This window comes from Balaenoptera musculus, chromosome 3 (assembly GCF_009873245.2).
Source record: "Balaenoptera musculus isolate JJ_BM4_2016_0621 chromosome 3, mBalMus1.pri.v3, whole genome shotgun sequence".
Lineage (NCBI taxonomy): Eukaryota > Metazoa > Chordata > Mammalia > Artiodactyla > Balaenopteridae > Balaenoptera > Balaenoptera musculus.
Genome location: NC_045787.1, coordinates 32789919 through 32811952, shown reverse-complemented (window position 1 = coordinate 32811952; position 22034 = coordinate 32789919). Strand labels below are relative to the sequence as shown.

Sequence of the window (22034 nt, the reverse complement as noted above, 5' to 3'; positions counted from 1 at the left end):
CAGCTCCTTACAGGACACCACATGCACTACAGTTGAAGACAGCAGCTTCGTGGTTTGCTGAAGTATATGAGTCTGCCTGGCCTCATTCTATAAGCATGTTTCCTTCAGGAACTTCATGGATTGTGGTGGGACAATATGAGTGTTAGAGATTCTAGGTTCACTTTCTCTCTCCATACACACACACACACATCTCCTAACAGTACCTACATTCGGGGAAATTTCAGCAAACACTCAGTGAGTATATGTTCAAGGGCCTGGCATTTGAGAGACAAATTCTTCACCCAGAAACCAAGGCAGGTGGCACTGAGAAAATCCTGATGAACTATAGCTCCTATGTACCATGAAGAGATACTTCCTGGTGTTTGGAGGTAAAGCCTCATCATAAGAAGGAGTGAGAAGAGCACACGAATTAATATGGCCCCAAAGCCATATTAATTTCCCAGAATGACAAATGGCAGATGACTTGTGTTCCTTCCTGAACAAGAAAATTGCTCAAAGTATAATACAATGACCCATATCTCACCAGACACTGGCTAAATGTCTTACTGGCCCCTGGAATAAACCTAATGCTTTACCCCAACCCTTGTATTTATGAAAAATTTAAAAAGACTCCTTGCAGTGAAAAGAACAGGGTAAGTTCTCTATGCTGAAAAACTTGCTTATAGATTCCTACTTTCGTGTTCAGAATGGAAATGTTTAGCAACCCTCTGGCATGATTACATTTCTAATTCATTGCGTGGCGATATTGATTTCCTTTACCGCAGGAGATATATTACCTCCTGAAGAATTCTAACCACCTTGGGCCAAAGAAGAAAACTCACAAACTAAAACCCTCACTGCTAAACTAAAACGCACACATAAAATGTTTTTAGCACTGTTTCATCATGGAAGGAGGAAATAGATTATGACATCAGTAGAGAGCTAGAACTTGGAACGAACAGTGTATGTAAAGGAAAAAAGTATCTTTTATAACCAACTTGAACATATCCGTCTTTCAAGGCAGGAGGTGATGGACAGAATTCTGTTGGAACCAAAGACAAAGGAAAACAATGTGGTTCAAGCAATCTGAAAGGAAAAGGAAACAAAACATAATTAACATGATGGATTTTCCACAGTTTAATAAATATTTTACAGCACAGTGAATTTTTCATTTGCATCTGAAGGGACTCCATCAAGTGAGTAGTGGACACTGTGATGTGATGTGATGTTTTTGTCATTCTCAGAATAAAATATCTGATCCCATCCCATGATAGAAAACACAAATATCAACTCAAGCTTCCAAAAGATAACTACCAGATCAGTAGTATAGAAAACAAAGAAAAGAAAAAGAAATAAAGCCATTGGACAACACATATGCTTTATGTGATTCCTAGAGGTCATCTGTCCCACACCCACTTTTTCTCCTGCTATTTGGTTCTTAAATACCTTTAACACACAATTCATTCTGTATTGAAAATAAGGTAATTCAAGTTCGTGATCCTGCGAGAGAGGTAACACAAAATAATAACTGTTTTTGACTGAGTGCTTACTATGTGCTAAGCACCTTGGCAGATGTTCGACAAATGTGCCTCAGCTCAATTCACACTCACAGTAACCCCATGAGATATGTGGAGAAAGGCTCAGCAAGTTTGAATAACTTGTCCAAGGTTATAGAGTAAAAAATACCAGGGCTGGATTCATGTCTAGTTAGTTAAGCTCCTAAAATCATGCTATTTCTACCTCTCACAAGGCAATCTCTAGGGGAGCTCACAGTAACTGAAACCAAGCAGGGCCCTGTGGGGCTCCAAGGCACAGAGGCCTTTTTTTGTTCCCCATTTCTTGTAGGCAAGACTCCAGCCTCCATGACCTTCCCTGAGTTCCAAAGGGCAGATTTGAACAGTTGCTAATCAAGGGAGGAGCATCCAAGTAACCACCTGAGGCAAGATTAAAGGGACCCCCAATCCAAAAATGGGCAGAAGACCTAAATAGACATTTCTCCAAAGAAGATATACAGATGGCCTACAGACACATGAAAGAATGCTCAACATCATTAATCATTAGAGAAATGCAAATCAAAACTACAATGAGATATCATCTCACACCGGTCAGAATGGCCATCATCAAAAAATCTACAAACAATAAATGCTGGAGAGGGTGTGGAGGAAAGGGAACTCTCTTGCACTGTTGGTGGGAATGTAAATTGATACAGCCACTATGGAGAACAGTATGGAGGTTCCTTAAAAAACTACAAATAGAACTACCATACGATCCAGCAATCCCACTACTGGGCATATACCCTGAGAAAACCATAGTTCAAAAAGAGTCATGTACCAAAATGTTCATTGCAGCTCTATTTACAATAGCCAGGACATGGAAGCAACCTAAATGTCCATCGACAGATGAATGGATAAAGAAGATGTGGCACATATATACAATGGAATATTACTCAGCCATAAAAAGAAATGAAATGGAGGTATTTGTAATGAGGTGGATGGAGTTAGAGTCTGTCATACAGAGTGAAGTAAGTCAGAAAGAGAAAAACAAATACAGTATGCTAACACATATATACGGAATCTAAGGGAAAAAAAAAAAGCCATGAAGAACCTAGTGGCAAGACGGGAATAAAGACACAGACCTACTAGAGAATGGACTTGAGGATATTGGGAGGGGGTGGGGTGAGATGTGACAGGGTGAGAGAGTGTCATGGACATATATACACTACCAAATGTAAAATAGATAGCTAGTGGGAAGCAGCCGCATAGCACAGGGAGATCAGCTCGGTGCTTTGTGACCACCTAGAGGGGTGGGATGGGGAGGGTGGGAGGGAGGGAGATGCAAGAGGGAAGAGATATGGGAACATATTGTATATGTATAACTGATTAACTTTGTTATAAAGCAGAAGCTAACACACTATTGTAAGGCAATTATACTTCAATAAAGATGTTTAAAAAAAAAAAAAAAAAAAAAGATTAAAGGGACCAAAGGGACTTCCCTGTGGTACAGTGGTTAAGAATTCACCCTCCAACACAGGGGACTTGGGTTTGATCCCTGGTTAGGGAACTAGATCCTGCATGCTGCAACTAAGGAGCACACATGCTGCAACTAAGACCTGGTGCAACAAGGAGAAATTAAATAAGTAAAAATTAAAAATAGATGTTTTAAAAAAATTTTTTTAAATGTTTCATTGCTGAATCATACCCCTGGGTTAGAGTTCTTTATGCCACACCCCACTCTTTAATACTGTCCTTATTAACCTTTTCTGATCAGGTATTGGCAAAAATTCTAGAAAGATAATTTGAAGGTCATGTGAGTTGAGGAAATGTGTAAGATGCTTGGGTGTCTGGTATTAACATAGGGAGGTGAGATGCCTTATTCCTGGGTCTTGGGTGCCTCGTAATCCAACAATAACCAATATCTCTTGGCTGAGGAAGCTGGCGAACATGTGAGATTCTGGTAGGAGAACAATGTTGCCTTCAAGGGCACAGATCTCTGGGGAGATGAGGGTCTCTGAGGAGACCTCTCCCTCCGTGGGCATATTTCCTCTGCCTGTAGACATAAAGCTGGATGGACAGGGGCATCCTAAGGGAAGCACTGAGAGAATTCTCATTCTTCTTGGTGCTCAGAGGAGAGGAAATATCCTCTTCCTCCTTAGTATAAAAAGGAAAATTATGCTTAATACTTCACATCTCTGAGTTTCCTCAGTGTGTGGCAAGAATATAAGGAACTCAGCTCAGAAGGAGGCGACATTCACAGGCTATTTGTAAGGCTTCCCCTCAGATTTCGTGTTTCTGGAGTGGAGATAATACTGGTGTAGAGTGACCTCAGAGGCACTGCTGAAAATCATTGTTTAATGATAGATGTCATTGTTATCATGATTATGATGCCGAAATCTCGGCCTCTCTGTACACCAATGCCAAATCAAATCTCAGAGACAGAGTTTTGGGTGAAGTAGAAAAGGATAGCTTTATTACTTTGCCAGGCAAAGGGGGACACAGCGGGCTCCTGCCTTGAAAAACTATGTGTCCCCACCCCAGAGGATGTGATGAGGGGTTTATAACAACAGTCCAAGGGTGGGGTTTCTGACAAGATCAGGGTGTGTGCAGGGCTTGCCCTCCCTTGTCTCCGGTGGTCAGGCTCCTAATCTTGATGAGCTCCTCTGGTCCCTCCTACCAGAATCCCATATGTTTGCCAGCTTCCTCGGCCAAGAGATATTGGTTATCGTTGGATTACGAAGCACCCAAGGAATAAGGAATAAGGCATCTCACCTCCCTATGCTAATACCAGATACCCAAGCATCTTACACGTTTCCTCAACTCACATGACCTTCAAATTATCCTTCTAGAATTTTTGCCAATACCTGATCAGGAAAGGTTAATAAGGACAGTATTAAAGAGTGGGGTGTGGCATAAAGAACTCTAACCCAGGGGTATGATTCAGCAACGAAGCGGTTTTTTTTTTAATATTGATTGATTGATTGATTTTTGGCTGTGTCGGGTCTCAGTTGCCCTGTGGCATGTGGGATCTTAGTTGCCGACCAGGGATTGAACCCGCATCCCCTGCATTAGAAGGCGGATTCTCAACCACTGGACCACCAGGGAAGTCCAGCAACGAAGCATTTTTGAAGATAGCTTTTGCAAGATCCTGGCAAACAGGAAGTTGGTATCAGACACCTGGACTAATAAGTGAAGATGTTAGCCGTCTCAAATATATGCTTCATGCTTAGTCCAAAGTAAATAAATAAGAGAGAGTGGTATATCTGAAAAATAATGCAACTATTAGTGAATGCCTACTATATGCCAGGCACAGTACAAATCACTTTATCTTCTTAACCTCAGGCAATATCCTATTAGCATTGTATCTACTATTTTTATCCTAACTTGCCCAAGTTCACAGAGCAAGTAGGTGGCAGATCTGCCTGATGCCAAAGCTGCTGCTCGCATCCACTGAGCCAGACTGCCTTCCAGTTCCCCAGCCTTTTGTAACACCTGTGTCAGGAAAACTTGAAGCACACAAGTGCAAATTGGCCACAATATGCCTCTCTCCTTCAACTGACCCCAATGCTAACAGCAAAGCACTCCCTGATAAAAATCACCATTTAAGGTTTAAATCTTTCAATAGCAGCAATCGTGTATTCCGTGCTTACTGCAGAGGGCACTGAGTTTTACATAACTGCCAGGAGGTCTGGTCTCTATTACCGCAAGTGCTCCAACTCCTCGTCTTCGCATTGTCTGGTTTCTGACGTTTCTCCAATGCAGGATTTCCCACCCTCACTGGGAGGTGGGTTATTGCATTCTCGGCTCCTTGTTTTCTTCCCTTGAACACAGGGGCCCCAAGAGGACCAGCAGCTCCACCCTCCATCAACCCCTCCTGTAAATAAGAGACACGTTGTTCAGAGAGTCCTTGGAGAGGAAGATTTCAGAGCTCAGTAAGCTAAGCTTCCTACTGCGTGGTTATTGGGGGAGGGGACGATCTGGGGTTTATTACCTTCACTCTGTTCACTGAGGTCTCCACAATGGCCAGACTGTCTCTGCACGCTGACTAGGATTGTCCGTATTAAGGCTGCATTAACGAACTTCTTGCAATACTATCTTAAATTTGTTTATTATTTTACAACTGTTTCAAAGCACTTTCACATGCATTTTATCATTCATTTACTTCTCACAAGAACGAATGGAGGTGGCCAAGAGGTCTGTTAATATTCTCATTTGATAGGTGTGGAATCCAAGACAAAGTGGTTAAATGATATGTGCAATGCTGTACTGGTGGGCAAGAGCCACATCCAGACTGTAACCTGGTCTTATGGGTGAGTCCAGGCTCTTTTTATCACCCCACAGTCCCTTATAAGGTAAATAAGTTCCTAATGTTAAAGCAGTGATTGGGCATGAGAAGAGCATAGTCTATTGCAGCGGTCCCCAACCTTTTTGCCACCAGGGACCGGTTTCATGGAAGACAATGTTTCCACGGACTGGGGAGGAGGGGACGGTTTGGAGATGATTCAAGCGCATTACATTTATTGTGCACTTTATTTCTATTATTATTACATTGTAATAGATAATGAAATAATTATACAACTCACCATAATGCAGAGTCAGTGGGAGCCCTGAGCTTGTTTTCACTTGCCACTCACTGATAGGGTTTTGACATGAGTCTGCAAGCAACTGATTTATTCTGGTCTCTGTGCAGTCAAACCTCTCTGCTGATGATGATCTGTATTTGCAGCCACTCCCCAGCACTAGCATCACCACCTCAGCTCCACCTCAGATCATCAGGCATTAGATTCTCATAAGGAGCACGCAACCTAGTTCCCTCGCATGCGCAGTTCACGCTGTGAGGGTTTGTGCTCCTATGAGAATCTAATGCCGCCGCCGCTGATCTGACAGGAGGCGGAGCTCAGCTGGTAATGAGAGCGACGAGGAACGGCTGTAAATACAGATGAAGCTTTGCTCCCTCGCCCACCGCTCACCTCCTGCTGTGCAGCCCGGTTCCTAACAGGCCATGGACCAGTACCGGTCTGTGGCCCGGGGGTTGGGGACCCCTGGTCTATTGGGTACTCCAGGCTGGCAACCCCAGGGCTGGTGCTGTACAAAATGAGGAAATATGTAAGTAGGAAAAATGCTTCTACCCCCTGTCAGCATCCTTCTCCAATCTACAGGCACCTCCTCAACTCACTCTGGCCACCTTCTACCTCAGGGCTGGTTCACGGCTCACAGTTTTTAGTATTTTTCCCATCATATTCCTTGGAGGAGGTAAGAGAGAATTTGAAGCATATTCTAAGAGCTTTGCTTTCCTAGTTAGAAACTGATCTCAGGAACCATTCTCCCAAAGCATGACTTCTGATAATAGATGGCTGTGTTTACTGCTCCTTAGCTATTTCTACTGTGTGACCTACATCCCTCTTCCCTCCACTCCCTCCACAGCCAGTCCTCAGTATCACACACAAAAAAACTAAAATAATTTGTACAATTTTTCCCATGATCTTCCTTACCCCTTCTTCCACAATTAGAAATTGAGTTAATAATATAGTCCCCTGAGTATGTTAACAGTAGGTAATAAGAGCTGGATGTACTATGATTGCTACTCCACTCCTCACCAGCAGGGGGAGCTTCCATTTTATCAAATAGCTGTAAATCTAAGCCTCAAAGGAATGAATCACAGTGGCGGCATTTTAGTTTACCAGGACAGGCCACTTGGGGAGACATATGGAGGCAAGGATGCTTTCCTGATGCTTGTCTATAAGCAACCGTGGTTTAGTCATGTACTTATTCATTGATCAAACATTTATTAAGTGACTTTATGAATCAAGCACTATGTCAGGCTGTGGGAATAAAGAAAGGAATCAAACAGTTCTGAATTTAAGAAGTAAGCTTTCTAGAGGAGAGAGACACACAAATAAATATAAAAATAAATATACACAAATCATCTCATGCTTTGCCTACTCATAAAGTGAACTTCACATACTAAATACTTAAAACACCAAATGCACTGTTGAGCACACAGCCAATGTTCAACAAATATTTGTAAATGATTGATTGGTGGGACATAATACAAAATAGAAATAGAGGTGTTTCCAAGAGCTTGCCACCAGAAAGGTTAGTCAGTGCAGACACAAGCTCTGTAGACCTAAGTTATGACAAAACCTTACTGAGATGACTATGGAAGGATGGAAGGTGTTTCAGGCATAAATCTGTTCTAATGGAGAGTGGAGAATAGAAGGCAGTTCTGTTAGTTCAGATGGGAAAATAGAGAGATAGCAAAGGGCCCGACCTCAGTAGCTACAACCCGGAGGTGGAATAGGGAGGGACAGACAAATTCAAAGCCCTATGAGACTTCCCCTCCTCCATACATGAAGAAGCACAATCTCAGAGGCCAGAGGGAAAGGGTAATTCCCTTTTCATTGTGTCCGTCATAACTTGAGAGAATGCAGCACACTGACCTGCTTGATCCCCTACGAGGGCTCCTTGTTCACACGCCACACCAAACGTGTATGGTTTGCAATGGCACTGACACTGGGTCCCCTTAACAGTGGCCATGCCACCATTTTGACAAGGCCGGCAATGACAGGGGTCAAATTCATCCAGATATTCCTCAATGGCCCGTTTCAGGTATAGCCTTTTCACAGAGGCACAGGGTACTTCCTTTACCAGCTCATACAAAGGTGTCAGCTACACAGATAAAGACATCATGGTCAGTAATCAGGGTTTTGGGCGAGAATATTTTCCTTTCAGCATTTTGGCTCAATCTCCACTAAAACAAAATCAAAAGCCACTCTTATCTTAATTCCAACTATTTCTTGTTCAAATAAAAAGAGAAAGCAATCCACTACCTTTACAAGACAAACCTAGGGAAAATTAGAAACAGATAGGGAGGGAATATTTTTTGTATTTTGTGTGCATACATAAAATTTTAAAAAACCAACAGGATGTTCATTTTCTAGTTACTGAAAGATTATTTTGAAGACAACAAATTTCCACCTCTGCAGAGGACAGAAGAAAAGGAAATGCACTTAAATTACAGTAAAGAAGCAAATGCAATTAAATTTGAGATTAAATATCCTGACTCTGAGATACTTAACATATCTCTCTAATGGAGACTATGATTCTCTCTCCCTGAAGAAATTTAAAACAGGTAGGCATTATCGCTCTGTGCTAGATAGTTCTGATGAAGAGCAACTTCAAGACCGGAGATGGATTGGCTAAGCTCTAACAATCTGCTCTCCCAGAAACAAAAAGGCTCTCATTTGTAGCCTTTGCCGATTTCTGCAGTGTAACTACTCTCACCATGGCCAGTTTCAGGCTGCCACCATGATGTCACTGAGCACGGAGCTGGGAAGAGATCTGCACCATTGGCTCTTGAGAGAGTCTGAGTGAGCTGGTTAGAGCACCACTGCGAGTATGGAGATCAGCTCAGAGAGTCACATTGCCCTCCGTCTCTGCCCAAGCTCTTCTGAACTGAACAGCATTGCATGGTTATCTACCTGTAAAATGTCTCTGCTTTCTCTGTCCCTTTCCTGTCCAGCTAATAAGTTAGCATAGCTACGACAGTCACAGTCCTATGTGGGAAAGCACATAGTTGAGAATAGAAAAGAATGTCTGTTTTTTACCCTAAACAACAGTTTAGGATTTTTAAAGATTTGTATGAGATACTGACAATGAAAATAGGTCATTTTGAATATTAATGAATGACACTTTAAGGTAAGACTTCCCAGGAAAAACTCCCCCTCCCACTGTCACTGTTATTGGGAGGCAACTGGGCTCAGTATGGTGTTAGGAGGGTACCTGAGGAGCACTCGTAATTTTTGAGTTCATAAAAGTGTCCAAGTTTCTTAATCTCAAAAGTCAGGTTGGACCTGGGACACTGCCTGACTCCTGTGGCAGGGAATAGATCATAGAATCACTTCTGCTATAACATGTGTTTTGAAAATGTGAATTTGCTCCACTGAGATTGAGATATTAAAAAATAAAATGAGCATATCACAAATATTGTGTTTCCTTATGTACAATTTTGTCCATAAGAAACACGGGGTGAACACAGAAAACCGCACACAACTGAACCAAGCTGCATAAGAACACACAAAACACTCACACACAAGCGCACATCTCAAACACCCATCTAGTTCACCACCTGTATAATAAACCACACCAACCACAAATGGTGTTACGACTGTCTGTCATTTCTGATAGCGCTCCTTCTACCACTTCACAATAATTCACAATCTGTAACCCTCCCATCACCCAGCAAGCTTCAGATCCTCTTCTAGGTAATGTGCCACCTTTATTGTAGTCCGTGCATTTCTTAACAATTTAACATGTATAAAACTGCTACTGTTTTTATTGGTGCCTCTCTTTTTTTTTTAATGAGTGTCACAAAAGTTTTTGAGTGTTGTTTTCCTAACACCTTTTTTCCCATAAGCCCTGTGGTCTTTATTGTGTAATTTTGCCTAGCTCTCTGATTTTGAAGAACACATACGTTGTGTTATAAAAGAACTGACTGTGCCAATAAAACATCCTAAAATTCTGCCAGCCAAATTGATTCTATCTTTTTAGAACTAATTTGCATGACCAGGAGCCTACAAGCCATGGCCACAGGAAGAAAGGTGACCTGACAAATGTAACACTAGACAAGCCCCTAAATGCCTTCCTCTTGCAAGACTCTATAGCTCCTCTGAATCAGGGACCAAGGAAAACATAATCAAATTTAGGTCAAAAGCTCGAAATGCAAATTTTAGCATTAATTTCTCTTGGGATTTACAAGACATTTAACCTTTACAACTGAAATATGGACATACAAGATAATGAAACTTGCTTCCTATTATGTATGCATTCATTTTACTATACAAAACATAACTGAGATACAGAAAACGCTAATTACAGCCTTCTCTGTTTAACCACCTTAATTTAATCTCGTTTTCCCAGTGCAAATAAACATGACTGCTTTCTGGTGCTTTCAACAGAGTGTCACGTACCTTTTGTTTTATGACTTGGGGAAGTTCAGTCACAGATCCTGCCCAGCGAGAATATCTCCATTTGTTTCCAGCAGGATTGTCCAGTTCCAGGTAACTAAGGCCAGACACAAGGCCAGGACGTCCCCCTCTGACAAATGGGTCCCCTCGTAACACATTGCCCTGAGCTCCTACTCAAGGAGAAATCAAACGAAATAAGTCTGGATGCACAAATGAAATGAGAATGAGAATATGAAATTGAAAGTCAATGAAGTAACACAACCCATTCAACTGTATGACATTCTGGAAAAGGCAAAACTATGGAGAGAGTAAAAATACCTGTGGTTGCCAGGAAGTGGGGTAGGGGGGATTTTTAGTATTTTTAGTGGATTTTTAGGATCTTTAGAGGACTTTTAGGGCAGTGAAATTGCTCTGTATACTATAATGGATACACGTCATTATGCATTTCTCCGAACCCACAGAATGTACAAGAGTGAACCCTCATGTAAACTATGGACTTTGAGTGATTATTATGTGTCAATGTAGTTTCATCAGTTGTAACAAATGGACCACTAAGGCCTGGATGCTGATAATGGAAGAGGCTGTGCCCACGGGGACAGCGGGGATATAGGGATTCTCTGTACTTTTTGCTCAATTGTTTTGTGAATCTAAAACTACTCTAAAAAATAATATCTATTAGGAGAGAAAAGAAAAGAGACACAACCATTACCTAACAGTAGATGATTATTAAGAAATTATTATTCATATTCTTAATGTTCTTAGTGTAAGAAGAAAATTTGTTATACAGGTGACCATCTTGTTTCTTAGAAGATACATGCATGTATTTAAGGATGAAACATCATGACATCTGAAACTTCCAAATGGTTCAGCAAATATCACAAATATTTTAAATATATATTTATGCATTGCTAAACAGTCATCATTATAAATACTATATGTAGATATATATATCAAAACATCAAAATAATAATTATTGCATGTATGAGGTGGGTACGTTGGCGTTTTTTACTATGTTTTTTCAACTTTTCTGTATGTTTGAAAATTTTCATAAGAAAATGTTGGGAGGAAAAAGTTCATTGCATCTGGAACACTAACAGTAACCAAAATGCTATTAACAGGCATATATTAACACATAAAAAGTGTTCTAAAAAGTTTGAATACTAATCAAATCCTTTTTCTCATTTCTGTGCCTTATAATTTCAGAAATATTTTCATCTCCATGTATAATTGATTTCCACACTGGTCATGACTGGAAGTTCCTAACTTGCTGATCAGACTTATGTTGATTTTCATTTCCTTTTTTTAATTAAATTTTGCAATTTCATAACATTTTCATAAAATTTTGCAAATTCAAAAATTACACTTTTATCATCAGAAGTTATTAAAGTCTCATATTTTTAAAGAAATGCCTGAGTGCTTCCTCATCTTCCTTGTTAGCTACGTTTTAAAATGCAAATAGTCACACTTTTAATGCAGTGTATTGCCAAGTTCAGTCCCTGAACTACTGGAATCAGAATCACCTAGAATGACTGCAGATTTCTGAGCTCCAGCCAAGACACAGAAGGACGTAGCTGAGAGAAAAGTCAAGTACTCAGCATTTGAACAGGCTGCCCCAGGTAATCCTCTTGCATACCAAAGTTTGAGAATCACCACCTAAACTGACATGCTTGTTTACAAACTACAGAGTCTAAGAAATCAGCTTTTATATTTATTTCTAAGCCTGTAGCCTCTCTCTCTACACCTCAGTGAGCTCTGTGCTCCAGCTGGCCCTCTTCCCCTAGACAATCAGCCTGGGGCAACAGTGAAGGGCCCAGATTGTGAAGCCAGACATTGGAATCTTGTGCCTGACCCCAACTGTGGTCTTGGGCAACCTTTCTGTGCCTCAGTGTCCCTGTCGGTAAAATGGAAATATGAATAATACCCAGTTCTTAGGTAGGAGTACATTGGTTAATTTTTGTAAATCACTTAAAATTGTGCTGGGCACATCATAAGTGCTACATGTTTGTTAAACATAAAATAAAATAAGATAAAACAAAGCAAAATTAAAATAAAATAAAATAAAATCAGTAAGTAGCTTCCAATCACCAGCCCAACTGATAACTGATGTCAACAACTTCTCAAAGCTCCCACTTTCATTTCTATTTCCAGATCAGTGTATTTCCATGTTGTTCAAAAACTTGTCCTCCTCCTTCGTCATGTCAGGTCCAAGAAGACAGGCACTTTTTCTGGCATGTTCACTGCTGTATCACCAGTGCCTAGAACAATTTCTGCAGGCACTATAGGTTCCGTAAATAGTTGATCAATAAAGTAAGTGGATGAGGAATTAAGCCTGGCTTAACACTTTGTCTCCCTCCTTATTGCAGTCATCTACTAAATGATTCTCACTTCCTTGATGAGGACTTCAGCACCTGGGTCAGTCTTCTCCTTCATCCCAATTTCTGCCATCACCCCAAGAGAACTTGAGCTCTAATGCTGCTCCATGGCCTCACACAATGCACCACAGTCTCATTTCCATCCCTACTACACTAAGAATCTCTTCATTTTAAGGCAATTAAGCCTTAATCACCAAATCCAATGAAGTCTTCAGACCTTCTCTTACGTCACTTCGCTGTAGCATTTCTCGCTGTCGATTTCTTCTCTTTTACCTTCCATGTTACTCATCATTTCTGGTTCTTACCCTATCAGATTATTCCTTTTCAGTCCCTCTTCTTTCGCTACAACTTTATATTTGTCACCTTTCATTTAATCACTCCCTGTATTAAATCCTTTAACGGCATCCCTTGCCAATCAGGATGAAACCCAAACTCCCTAACACAGCATCTAGACACAGTCTAAATCAGCTTACCCTTCCAGTTCCTTCTTCAATCACTCAAAGACTAACACTCCACCTCCCGCTCTCTGCCACCACCGTCACCACCACCACCATGCACCAAAAACTTTTAACTGCACTGAGTAGCCATGTCACAGAGTGAAACTGAAGCTTCTCCTCTTGCTGTCATTTTTCTAGGCTTGTTTGTCAACCTTCCTCACAGGAAACAAAGATGGTGTTCACTGAGGACATAGTTACAGTACACAGAGATACCCAGTGAAATTTCCACTCTGTATGATGGCTCACTGCCATGACATATGACAGAGAGATCAGAGGTAAAAATAACCAAGTATTTCAAAAACACAAAACAGAACACCCGCTAGAATTTCAAAGGCCCTTGGAGACCAGGAATTAACCACAAGAAAGAGGGATGGAGGTAAGTTTGTAATGAAAATTACCCCCTTCTCATTTACCTGAAACCAATTTTAAGGTCTCTTCCATCTGCTTGCATGTGTGCTCTGATAATTTAAACAAAAAATTGATATGTGAGGAAGCACATTTCTTCTTCTCCTCTGAACTAAGACCTGGGGGGAAAAATTTTAAAGGTGCTTAGTTTCCACATTTGTTGAAAATCTCCTTTGAGATGCTGGCCAGGTGTGAGAGTGGGATAAGAGGTTGTTTCCTACCACTGGGGCCATATAATCAAAAATATACTATACGTACATTTTCAAGTGCTCTAGAAGGGTCAAGGGTCAGAAAAAGCAATATTTGATGTTTGTTATAAACAAAATAAGATACATGCATTATATTTAGGGGTAAAGCATCACATGTCTGAAACTTACTTTCAAATGGTTCAGCCGCTCTTGGCTTCTATTAACTTTGACCAGAGGGTGGGGGTGGGTGAAACAGTGAAGGGAGAAAAAACTGAGCACTTCACAGATTGATACCTTTTACCCAACTGCAGGCAGCTTCTCAGGCATAAGGCAAATAGGTAAAAGTAGACGTGCAATGGCCTCCAGCCCACCCACTGGAGACCCCAAAAGCTGGGTTCTGGTTCTACAGTAATTAATTCCTAAAATCCTAGTTCTAGTGCCTCAGTCTCTCCATCTTTAACATCTCTGGTTTCTACATTTTCTTCCTATGACACAATCTTAGATGGTTACAATTTCTACTCATTATCAAATGGAGTTTTGCCAATGCATTTTTTTAAAAGAGGATAGAAAATAATAAAGGGTAGAAATATATTTTTATATAATTTTACTAACTATATTATAATAAACTCAGAATTTCTTAAAGAACAATTGGGGGCATATAACATATCCCAGAATCCTTGATTAATTTCACTTAAAACTTTTAAGAACAAAAACTGCTCAAGAGTAAAATTTTTACTCAAAATTTTTTTACCAACTCAGAAAGCTTTAAAAAAAAAATCCTCTTCGTTTCTTTTTAAGTGTTAAAGAAAAAAAAAAAAAGGTCATGAAACTGAGTTTAGATCAAGCCCCTTTCCGGATTAATTCCCCAAAGAAATATTACCTCTGTTGTTGCTACAAAAACCTGTGCTTGTGCATTCATTTCCAACCTGCTGAGGTTGGAAAAGCTCACATTCTAATTAAATCTTAATTGGTAAAAATTAAGCCCAATAGAAAAAAAAAAAAATAGTCAATGGAAACACAGAAAAATATTGTAGTTCACTCACAAGAGAAGGCTACAGGACCTCCTCCGAATCTCAGGTAAGCAGTCTTACTCTCCTCCAAGGTGGTAAGAGTCTTGACTGAAGAGTAAGATGCTAACGAGACGATTTGGGATAGAGAAGCAAGTGTGGCCACGAGCTTCAGGACAAAGTTGGAAAGGAGCAGGTTGGACTTGGAACGTAAATAAGCCAAAAGGTCTCTGGAAAGGAGGAATGGATACCAGGACACACACTCTTCTCCAACATGGCAGCAGCTGGTGAGGAACATCCTCTCACTGTGAAGTCAACCAAGTATGAACTCAGTGGTGTGCCCTGAGTCTAACAAAAAGCAGGCAATTCCAGCAGCAACATAGCGTAAGGAAAAAGCTAAGTTGACGCTGGAGCCAGTTAGACCTGCTTACAATCAGTATGCCCCTGGATTTCACTCGGTAGCAGTGAGGATTATTGCTGACATAGGCAACCTGCCTGTGTAGAAGAAGGCATCCAATAAATTTAAGCTATTGTTACAAGTTTTAGGTAGTAAGCAAACTCATGATATCCAGAGCAGATTTTTTTTAAAGGAATGTGAGTGGTAAAGAACAGAGGTAAATAAGAAAAGACTTCATTGAAACGTTTTGATTTCTGCAATATCAGTAAACTCCTCATTAGTTTTCCTCGAGGAATATTACTTAATCTGAGAAACGGGGAAGATTAAAAAGTATTCTAAAAATCCAGTCAACACCCTCTAGAGATAGCAATAATGATAATGGCTTAACTCTCACTTTAGGGTACTATCCAAAAGAGTAGGCAGGCTTTTTCTTAAACCCTGGAAGATTTTGAGTAGAGTATAATAGATTCTTGCAATTTTGGATTCTTTTGCAATTTAATCTCCGTTTGTCATATTTTAAAGCTCTAAAGTTTAACTACTCATTAAAATCCCTGCGATGCTTGTATATAACAATATTTTTAATACTCTACCGCTTTGTTTGATTTTTTCTGAGTCCAAATAAAAGATAACTTTGTATTCTCCTCCTAAGGACCCAGACTGAAGATAATGTGTCCCATACTGGTCGATCAATCTTCGATAGGCGCTGTAGTCATACAGAGAGGGAAGGTAGGAGAGTTCCTTCCAGAATGACTCAGCAAGTTGTAAAAAGTCCGGATTGTTATTGATAAACTGAGCCACTTCAACAGTGTTCTGAAGAACCAACAACTGATAACTCTATAGGAAGAAGAAAGAGTAAAAGGAGTTTTAGGATGAAGACTAAAAGGCAATGGAAATAGTTCCTTGTCCAATGCCTCCATCAATAGCCACCTCCATCAATGCAGACTAAATGAATTTTTATTTTTGATACATAATGAGGTCTCTTCTGGGCCCACCCACTTGAAGCAATCTAAGGAATTTTCGGAATCCCAAACAGAAATAACATCTGAGTGATGACATGGTAACTGATTTTATACACGACTTTTAAAACCCCCAAGACCAAGTTGTTATGCCTTCCTCAACTAGAAAAAAAGATTCAACATTGTTAACTGCTAAATAATCTCACAAACAGGGATATAATATCCCTAGAGTCCACATCATAACAATGACTTATAGGTAAGGTGACCATATAATTTATCTCCCATACTGGAGTATTTACAGGGTAAGCTGCTTTATAATGAGGTCTTTTAAACCCTTCCTAAGCATCTTTTCATGATGTCCAAGACAGAGCTACCTTACACCAAATCCTCACTTATGTGAACAATATAATATGGGTATAATAAATGTTTTTACAGCTCATATTTCCACAATCAACTTCTTAGTCATAAAACAAACAAAATTATATTCCTTTATACCTCGCTTATGTGATTTATTAATCGTTACTGACTTTAAAAATGAGATGAATTATGTATATTATGAATGATGATCAGCCTGAAAAATTCTTCAGCAGTGTGAATCAATTAGAACAATTCATTTCAACTGTTCAGGTTGCCCATGATGAAAGTTTTAGTATCTCAATACAACAGAGTATCTAAAATTAAATCTTTTAACCTCCTCGGATGAAAATGTTGGTATCTCCAAAGTAGTAAAGTATTTTAACATCTTTTATTTTCATGCACCTCTTTAAAAACTAGTATTAGTGTTTGGGAAGCACATTTCATTGGATTTTTGAAATTGTATATAATACTTAAAATAGTAGCATCAGTAATCATGAATTAGAAATTTAGGCTAGTTTTAACTAGAAGATTTGAAAGTAATAAGTTTTTTTTTAGATTTTTAAATAAGAACAAATACTTCAATGAGAAAATAAAAAGTGTAAATAAATGTATTATCAAAGAGAATTAACAAGACAAAAACCATATCTTTTAAAGAAATATATTGGATTATCTCTTTGAAGAAGATACTGTGCCCTAATTAAAAAATGAAAGCTGATTCTTTTAGTAAATGTACTTCTGTTAGTGTTAGAAATACCTAAACCAGTAAAATATGGAAAAGTTAACTAATATTTCATACTAACCTTTTCCTTATGGATTTCTTCAATATTTGAAGAGTAACTGTACGAAGAAGATGAAGAACTAAAAAAGAGGAAGCGTCCTTTACTAGATGATGAATGTTCTGTTGATGTATGTTTTACATAAGACCAGGTACTATTGTAAAATTCATAATTAAAATCATTATTTATTTTCACCTATAAAGAAAATGAAAAAGTTAGATCTCTGGGGCTTTGTTTTTGAAATGTTCTATGTGATCCAGTAGTGGATTTAAATTTCTAATTCTGTTCGACTTGAACAAATGTTAAGATTGGAATTGTTTTTCCTATGCTAGACAGTAGAAGAAAAAGTCATCCCAAACAAATTTAAAAACAGACAACAGGATAGTCACATGTGGTTGAGAAGGGACAGCTCCAGCATTCATGAAGACTACTATTTCTTTATCCTTTATTTTGTCCTAGATCAAGTGTCAAAATGAAATGCCCACAGAGGACTGGCAAGTAATATAAATGTTGGAAGCATCCAGTGGAAGGCGGGGTAATGAAGAAGTGAGCACACACCCTGTCTAAAAAGGTCTAAAAGGTACCCAACACTCAAATCCATCCGACAGTCCTATACATTACTACAGGTTCTAGCACTGACAGATATCTGATTTTTCAAGAAAAGAGATATATCTGAATCTTCATGAAAAAATCTTTAGTTTTTTTTTAAATCATAGGCAACTATCTTGCTAAAAATGTCAGTCACCATGAGAATAAAACAACATGAAATATGACTCTCAGTCTGTTCTATATAAATATTCAAATCAGTAACTCTCCTTTCACAAGTATTTGTGTTTTTATTATATGTCCATACACATCTGTATTTGAGATCAAAGTATAAATAAACACAGAGAAAATTTAAATGATGAATATGATACATTTTAAAAATAAAGCTAAAATCTAAAAAAGAGTGGATATATGTATATGTATAACAGATTCACTTTGCTGTACACCTGAAATTAACACAACATTGTAAATCAACTATACCCCAATAAAAATTAAAAAAAAAAAAAGCTAAAAAGAAAATAGAATATTATGCAGCCATCGTAAAGGATGAGTGTGAGGACAAATTGTTCATGTTAAATGAAAAAGCAAGTATAAATGTGATATTTACAAATTCTATTAACCACAAATATGCAAGTATATGCCCAGTCAAAAAAAGACTAGAAGGAAATTCAACAAAATGCCAGAAAATATTAAAAATACTTCCATCACTACCCATGTTAAAAATCAGGCATTCATGCTAGAAGCATGACAGAAGAGAAGAAAAAATAGATTTAACCATACCTTTTATTCGAACATTATTTTCATTATATTATGAAATTGGTTTGTTTAAAAGTCAAACGCAAAAATTCAGCTCAAGTCAAAATGAAGAATATATTATTATTCTTAACTACAAAGAGGACATTATTATTATTATTATTATTATTGAATACAAAGAGGACATTATTTAAAAATGTACTAGAGATTTCTAGAGTCACTAGATAGTGTCTCAGTCCTATTTGGTTTTGGACAGACACAGAATTTAGTTTTTTCTCTCGAGAAAGAAAAGTTACCTACCTTCCTTTCAATGCAAAAAAAAAAAAATTAGCCTATTTTTTTCTCTTCTTCAGATGTGCAATTCAAATACTTGATTCATGATTTATGCAGATAAGCCTCTTACGAACTTTAGTTCAGCGTCTCCTCACTCCCATGTACTCTACACATAGCCACAAGAATCCTTTCTCAAGGTAGTGTGATCTTAAATTTTCTTTAATACCCTCTTCCCTCCAGCTAAGATCCTGAAATTTCCCCAGACTGAGTCTTCCTCTGAAGTCACAAATTCAAACATCCTACACTCTGACATCTCTTACTCTTTTGAAACTCATTCTATTATTGCCATATCTATTATTCAACCTCATAGAGACAGCCTTTCAACTTACTTTCCCTTCTCTTTCCCTATCAGCACCTTCATTTTGTCACTTCCTTCATGTTGTAGTTAAGTTTCATGGTTCATGACTTATTATTCTCTTGCCAATGAACCTAACTCCTGCCAATGAACCTTGCCTAGGTATGTTCTGCCACCATATTTGCCAGGCAAAAATTCAACCTTTGTTCAGTGCTCGCAGACAAGCACCTTAGCACTGCTATAGAAAAATCACACAACTATCGATTGGTGTTACTGTAAGTCCATTCACAATCTCCAACCTCAGTGGAATCCTCAATACATTCCAGCAACCCTAAATCTCTAGCCAATTCTTTCTCTCATTCCCTACAGTGTCTATTTCAAAAGTTCTGCACCCATCTCAATCCCCCACTCTTATAATCATTTCCTTCAGTCTCAGAAGATAAACTTAACCTCTTTCTTTACAAACACTCCCACTATCAGACAGAGACTTCTTACACTTCTGGCTAACAAATTTACAGACTTACGAATGTCTTCGCTTCCTTTCCTGTGCAGGTGTTCCTCCTCCTGTCTAAGGCTAATTTCTCTGTCTTTTTTCTGTACTGCATTCCCTCTCACCTCTTCAAAGGACTAATTAAATTGATTGATTACTCCCTGTTGTACAGCTTCAACTTTTCTTTCTCTACTGGCTCATTCCTATCAACGCTTATACATATTCTAACCCCACGTAAGTACAGTGTGCTGCAAGGGCTCTGAGCTACACTTCTAGGGTTCAGACCCCATAGTTGTCATCTGCTACCTCTGTGATTGTAGGTAAATTACTCAGCATTCTTTGTCTCAGTTTCCTCATCTGTAAAAACAGTAGATGACAGTACCTACATACTTAGGTTATTATAAAAAAAATGTTCTATTTAAAGCACTTGAAACGGTGCTTAGTATATAAAAGGTTCTTAATATATGTGAGCTACTTTTATTATCATTCAGATTATTTTCTGTTAACAAAGTAGATTTAGAAATCTCAGATATCTAGACACATACCAACAGAGGAAGCAGAGGATCAGATAACTAAGCATTAGTTAAAATTGCCTTTAGAATACGTTTTTGTTATTCATTTGATATACATATAGGATCTTGCTTTAAAAAATATAATGAAGTATACTAAGTGAACTAAATCAGAGAAAGACAAACATCATATATCACTTATATGTGGAATCTAAAAAAAGGATACAAATGAACTTGTTTACAAAACAGAAACAGACTCACAGACACAGAAAACAAACTTATGGTTACCAAAGGGGAAGGAGAGGGAGGGATAAATTAGGAGTTTGGGATTAGCAGATACAAACTACTATGTATAAAATAGATAAACAACAAGGTCCTACTGTATAGCACAGGGAACTATATTCAATATCTGGGAATAAACTGTAATGGAAAAGACTCTGAAAAAGAATATATATATCTGAATCGCTTTGCTGTACATCAGAAACTAACACAACATTGTAAATCAACTATACTTCAATAAAAAAATTTTTTTAATATAATGAATTACATTCAAGAGCAAAACAGGAGGATCCAGGAAGTTATTTTCTCCACCTTAATCTTTGCTCACTCCCATCTGCAACTCATTACATGCTGAGAATAAACAAGACAGTCTTTCAGCATCTCCCAGGCTAAGCTAAGCAGGGTGGCACCTTCCCAAAGTGACCGTGGAGCTGAAATGTGCTTATGTTTCAAAGGCTTCCTTGTGGTATGAAAAATATGAGCAAACAGAGAATGTGCATAGCATCAAAGTAAGTGGCTTACTCAATAAGAAACTGGGTTTGTCCTGGATAAACTACCATGCTGATTTCCAAAACAGAGATTAGAAGAGAGATTGACTGATTCTGTTTTATGTTTATTTACTAACATTTATGTTCCAACAAGCCAAAAGTCATGTTCCACCTGTAAAGGCCTGAATCCCCAGTGGCTCCCCCTCTATTTGAACTGAGGAGGACGTTGAGTTTCCCGCGGCAGTGATTGACTCACTGCCTATTGCTTCCACCTCACTTCCCTCCAGCTGGATCCTAAATAACAGGCTATAATTTCCCTCTGCCTCTGACAAACACCTTCAAATTCAGTGACTGGCAAGGCATTTCAGATGTCAATCCAAAAACCAAGCCATGCTGTAGAAAATGAATGTCAGGATTATGCTGTTATTAAGTTATTTTTCTTCTTCAGAAGCTGCAGGTTTCCAGCATGTCTCCTTTCCAACCATGTCAGAAATTATCTCCCTTATTATTCCTCTGTTCTGTAACTTTCTAAATTTGACTACATATATATACACACACACACACACACATATACACATATATATGCATATATATACATATATGCAATTCTCCCCCTTATAATTATGAAAGAATTATCAACACATCCTCTTAGTAATACGAGAAGAAAAAATTCTCTTTATATGCCTATCTCACATTCTCCCTTCTGGCCAAAGGGTAAATTACAATATATGTTTTTCACCAAGTAGAATTTAGAGTCAAAAAAGCGGTTAATACAATACATTGGGAGAGTAAAATATACTAGAAAAATGAAGGGCTGTGAAGTCTGACAGACTGGATCCAAGCTCTACTGCTTATTAATGTGGTGACTTGAAGCAAGTCTGCTGAAGTCCTCTGAGCCTCGATTTCTATATATATAAAACAGTAAAATATTACTTACCTTCCACAGAT

The 22034-nt window shown here is 38.6% G+C and overlaps 1 protein-coding gene across 1 annotated transcript in view; it reads right to left on the bottom strand.

The window, feature by feature from the left end:
* Positions 1-22034, bottom strand: part of C7 (complement C7) — a 53026-nt gene that overhangs the window by 15249 nt on the left and 15743 nt on the right. Inside the window, exons 7-13 of the mRNA XM_036847247.1 lie at positions 17418-17588; positions 15895-16138; positions 13721-13831; positions 10442-10608; positions 7913-8141; positions 5175-5346; positions 978-1065 (exon numbers count right to left, since the gene is read on the bottom strand). Of these exons, the coding sequence (XP_036703142.1) occupies positions 978-1065; positions 5175-5346; positions 7913-8141; positions 10442-10608; positions 13721-13831; positions 15895-16138; positions 17418-17588 (1182 nt within the window). The remainder of the gene's footprint in view (positions 1-977; positions 1066-5174; positions 5347-7912; positions 8142-10441; positions 10609-13720; positions 13832-15894; positions 16139-17417; positions 17589-22034) is intronic.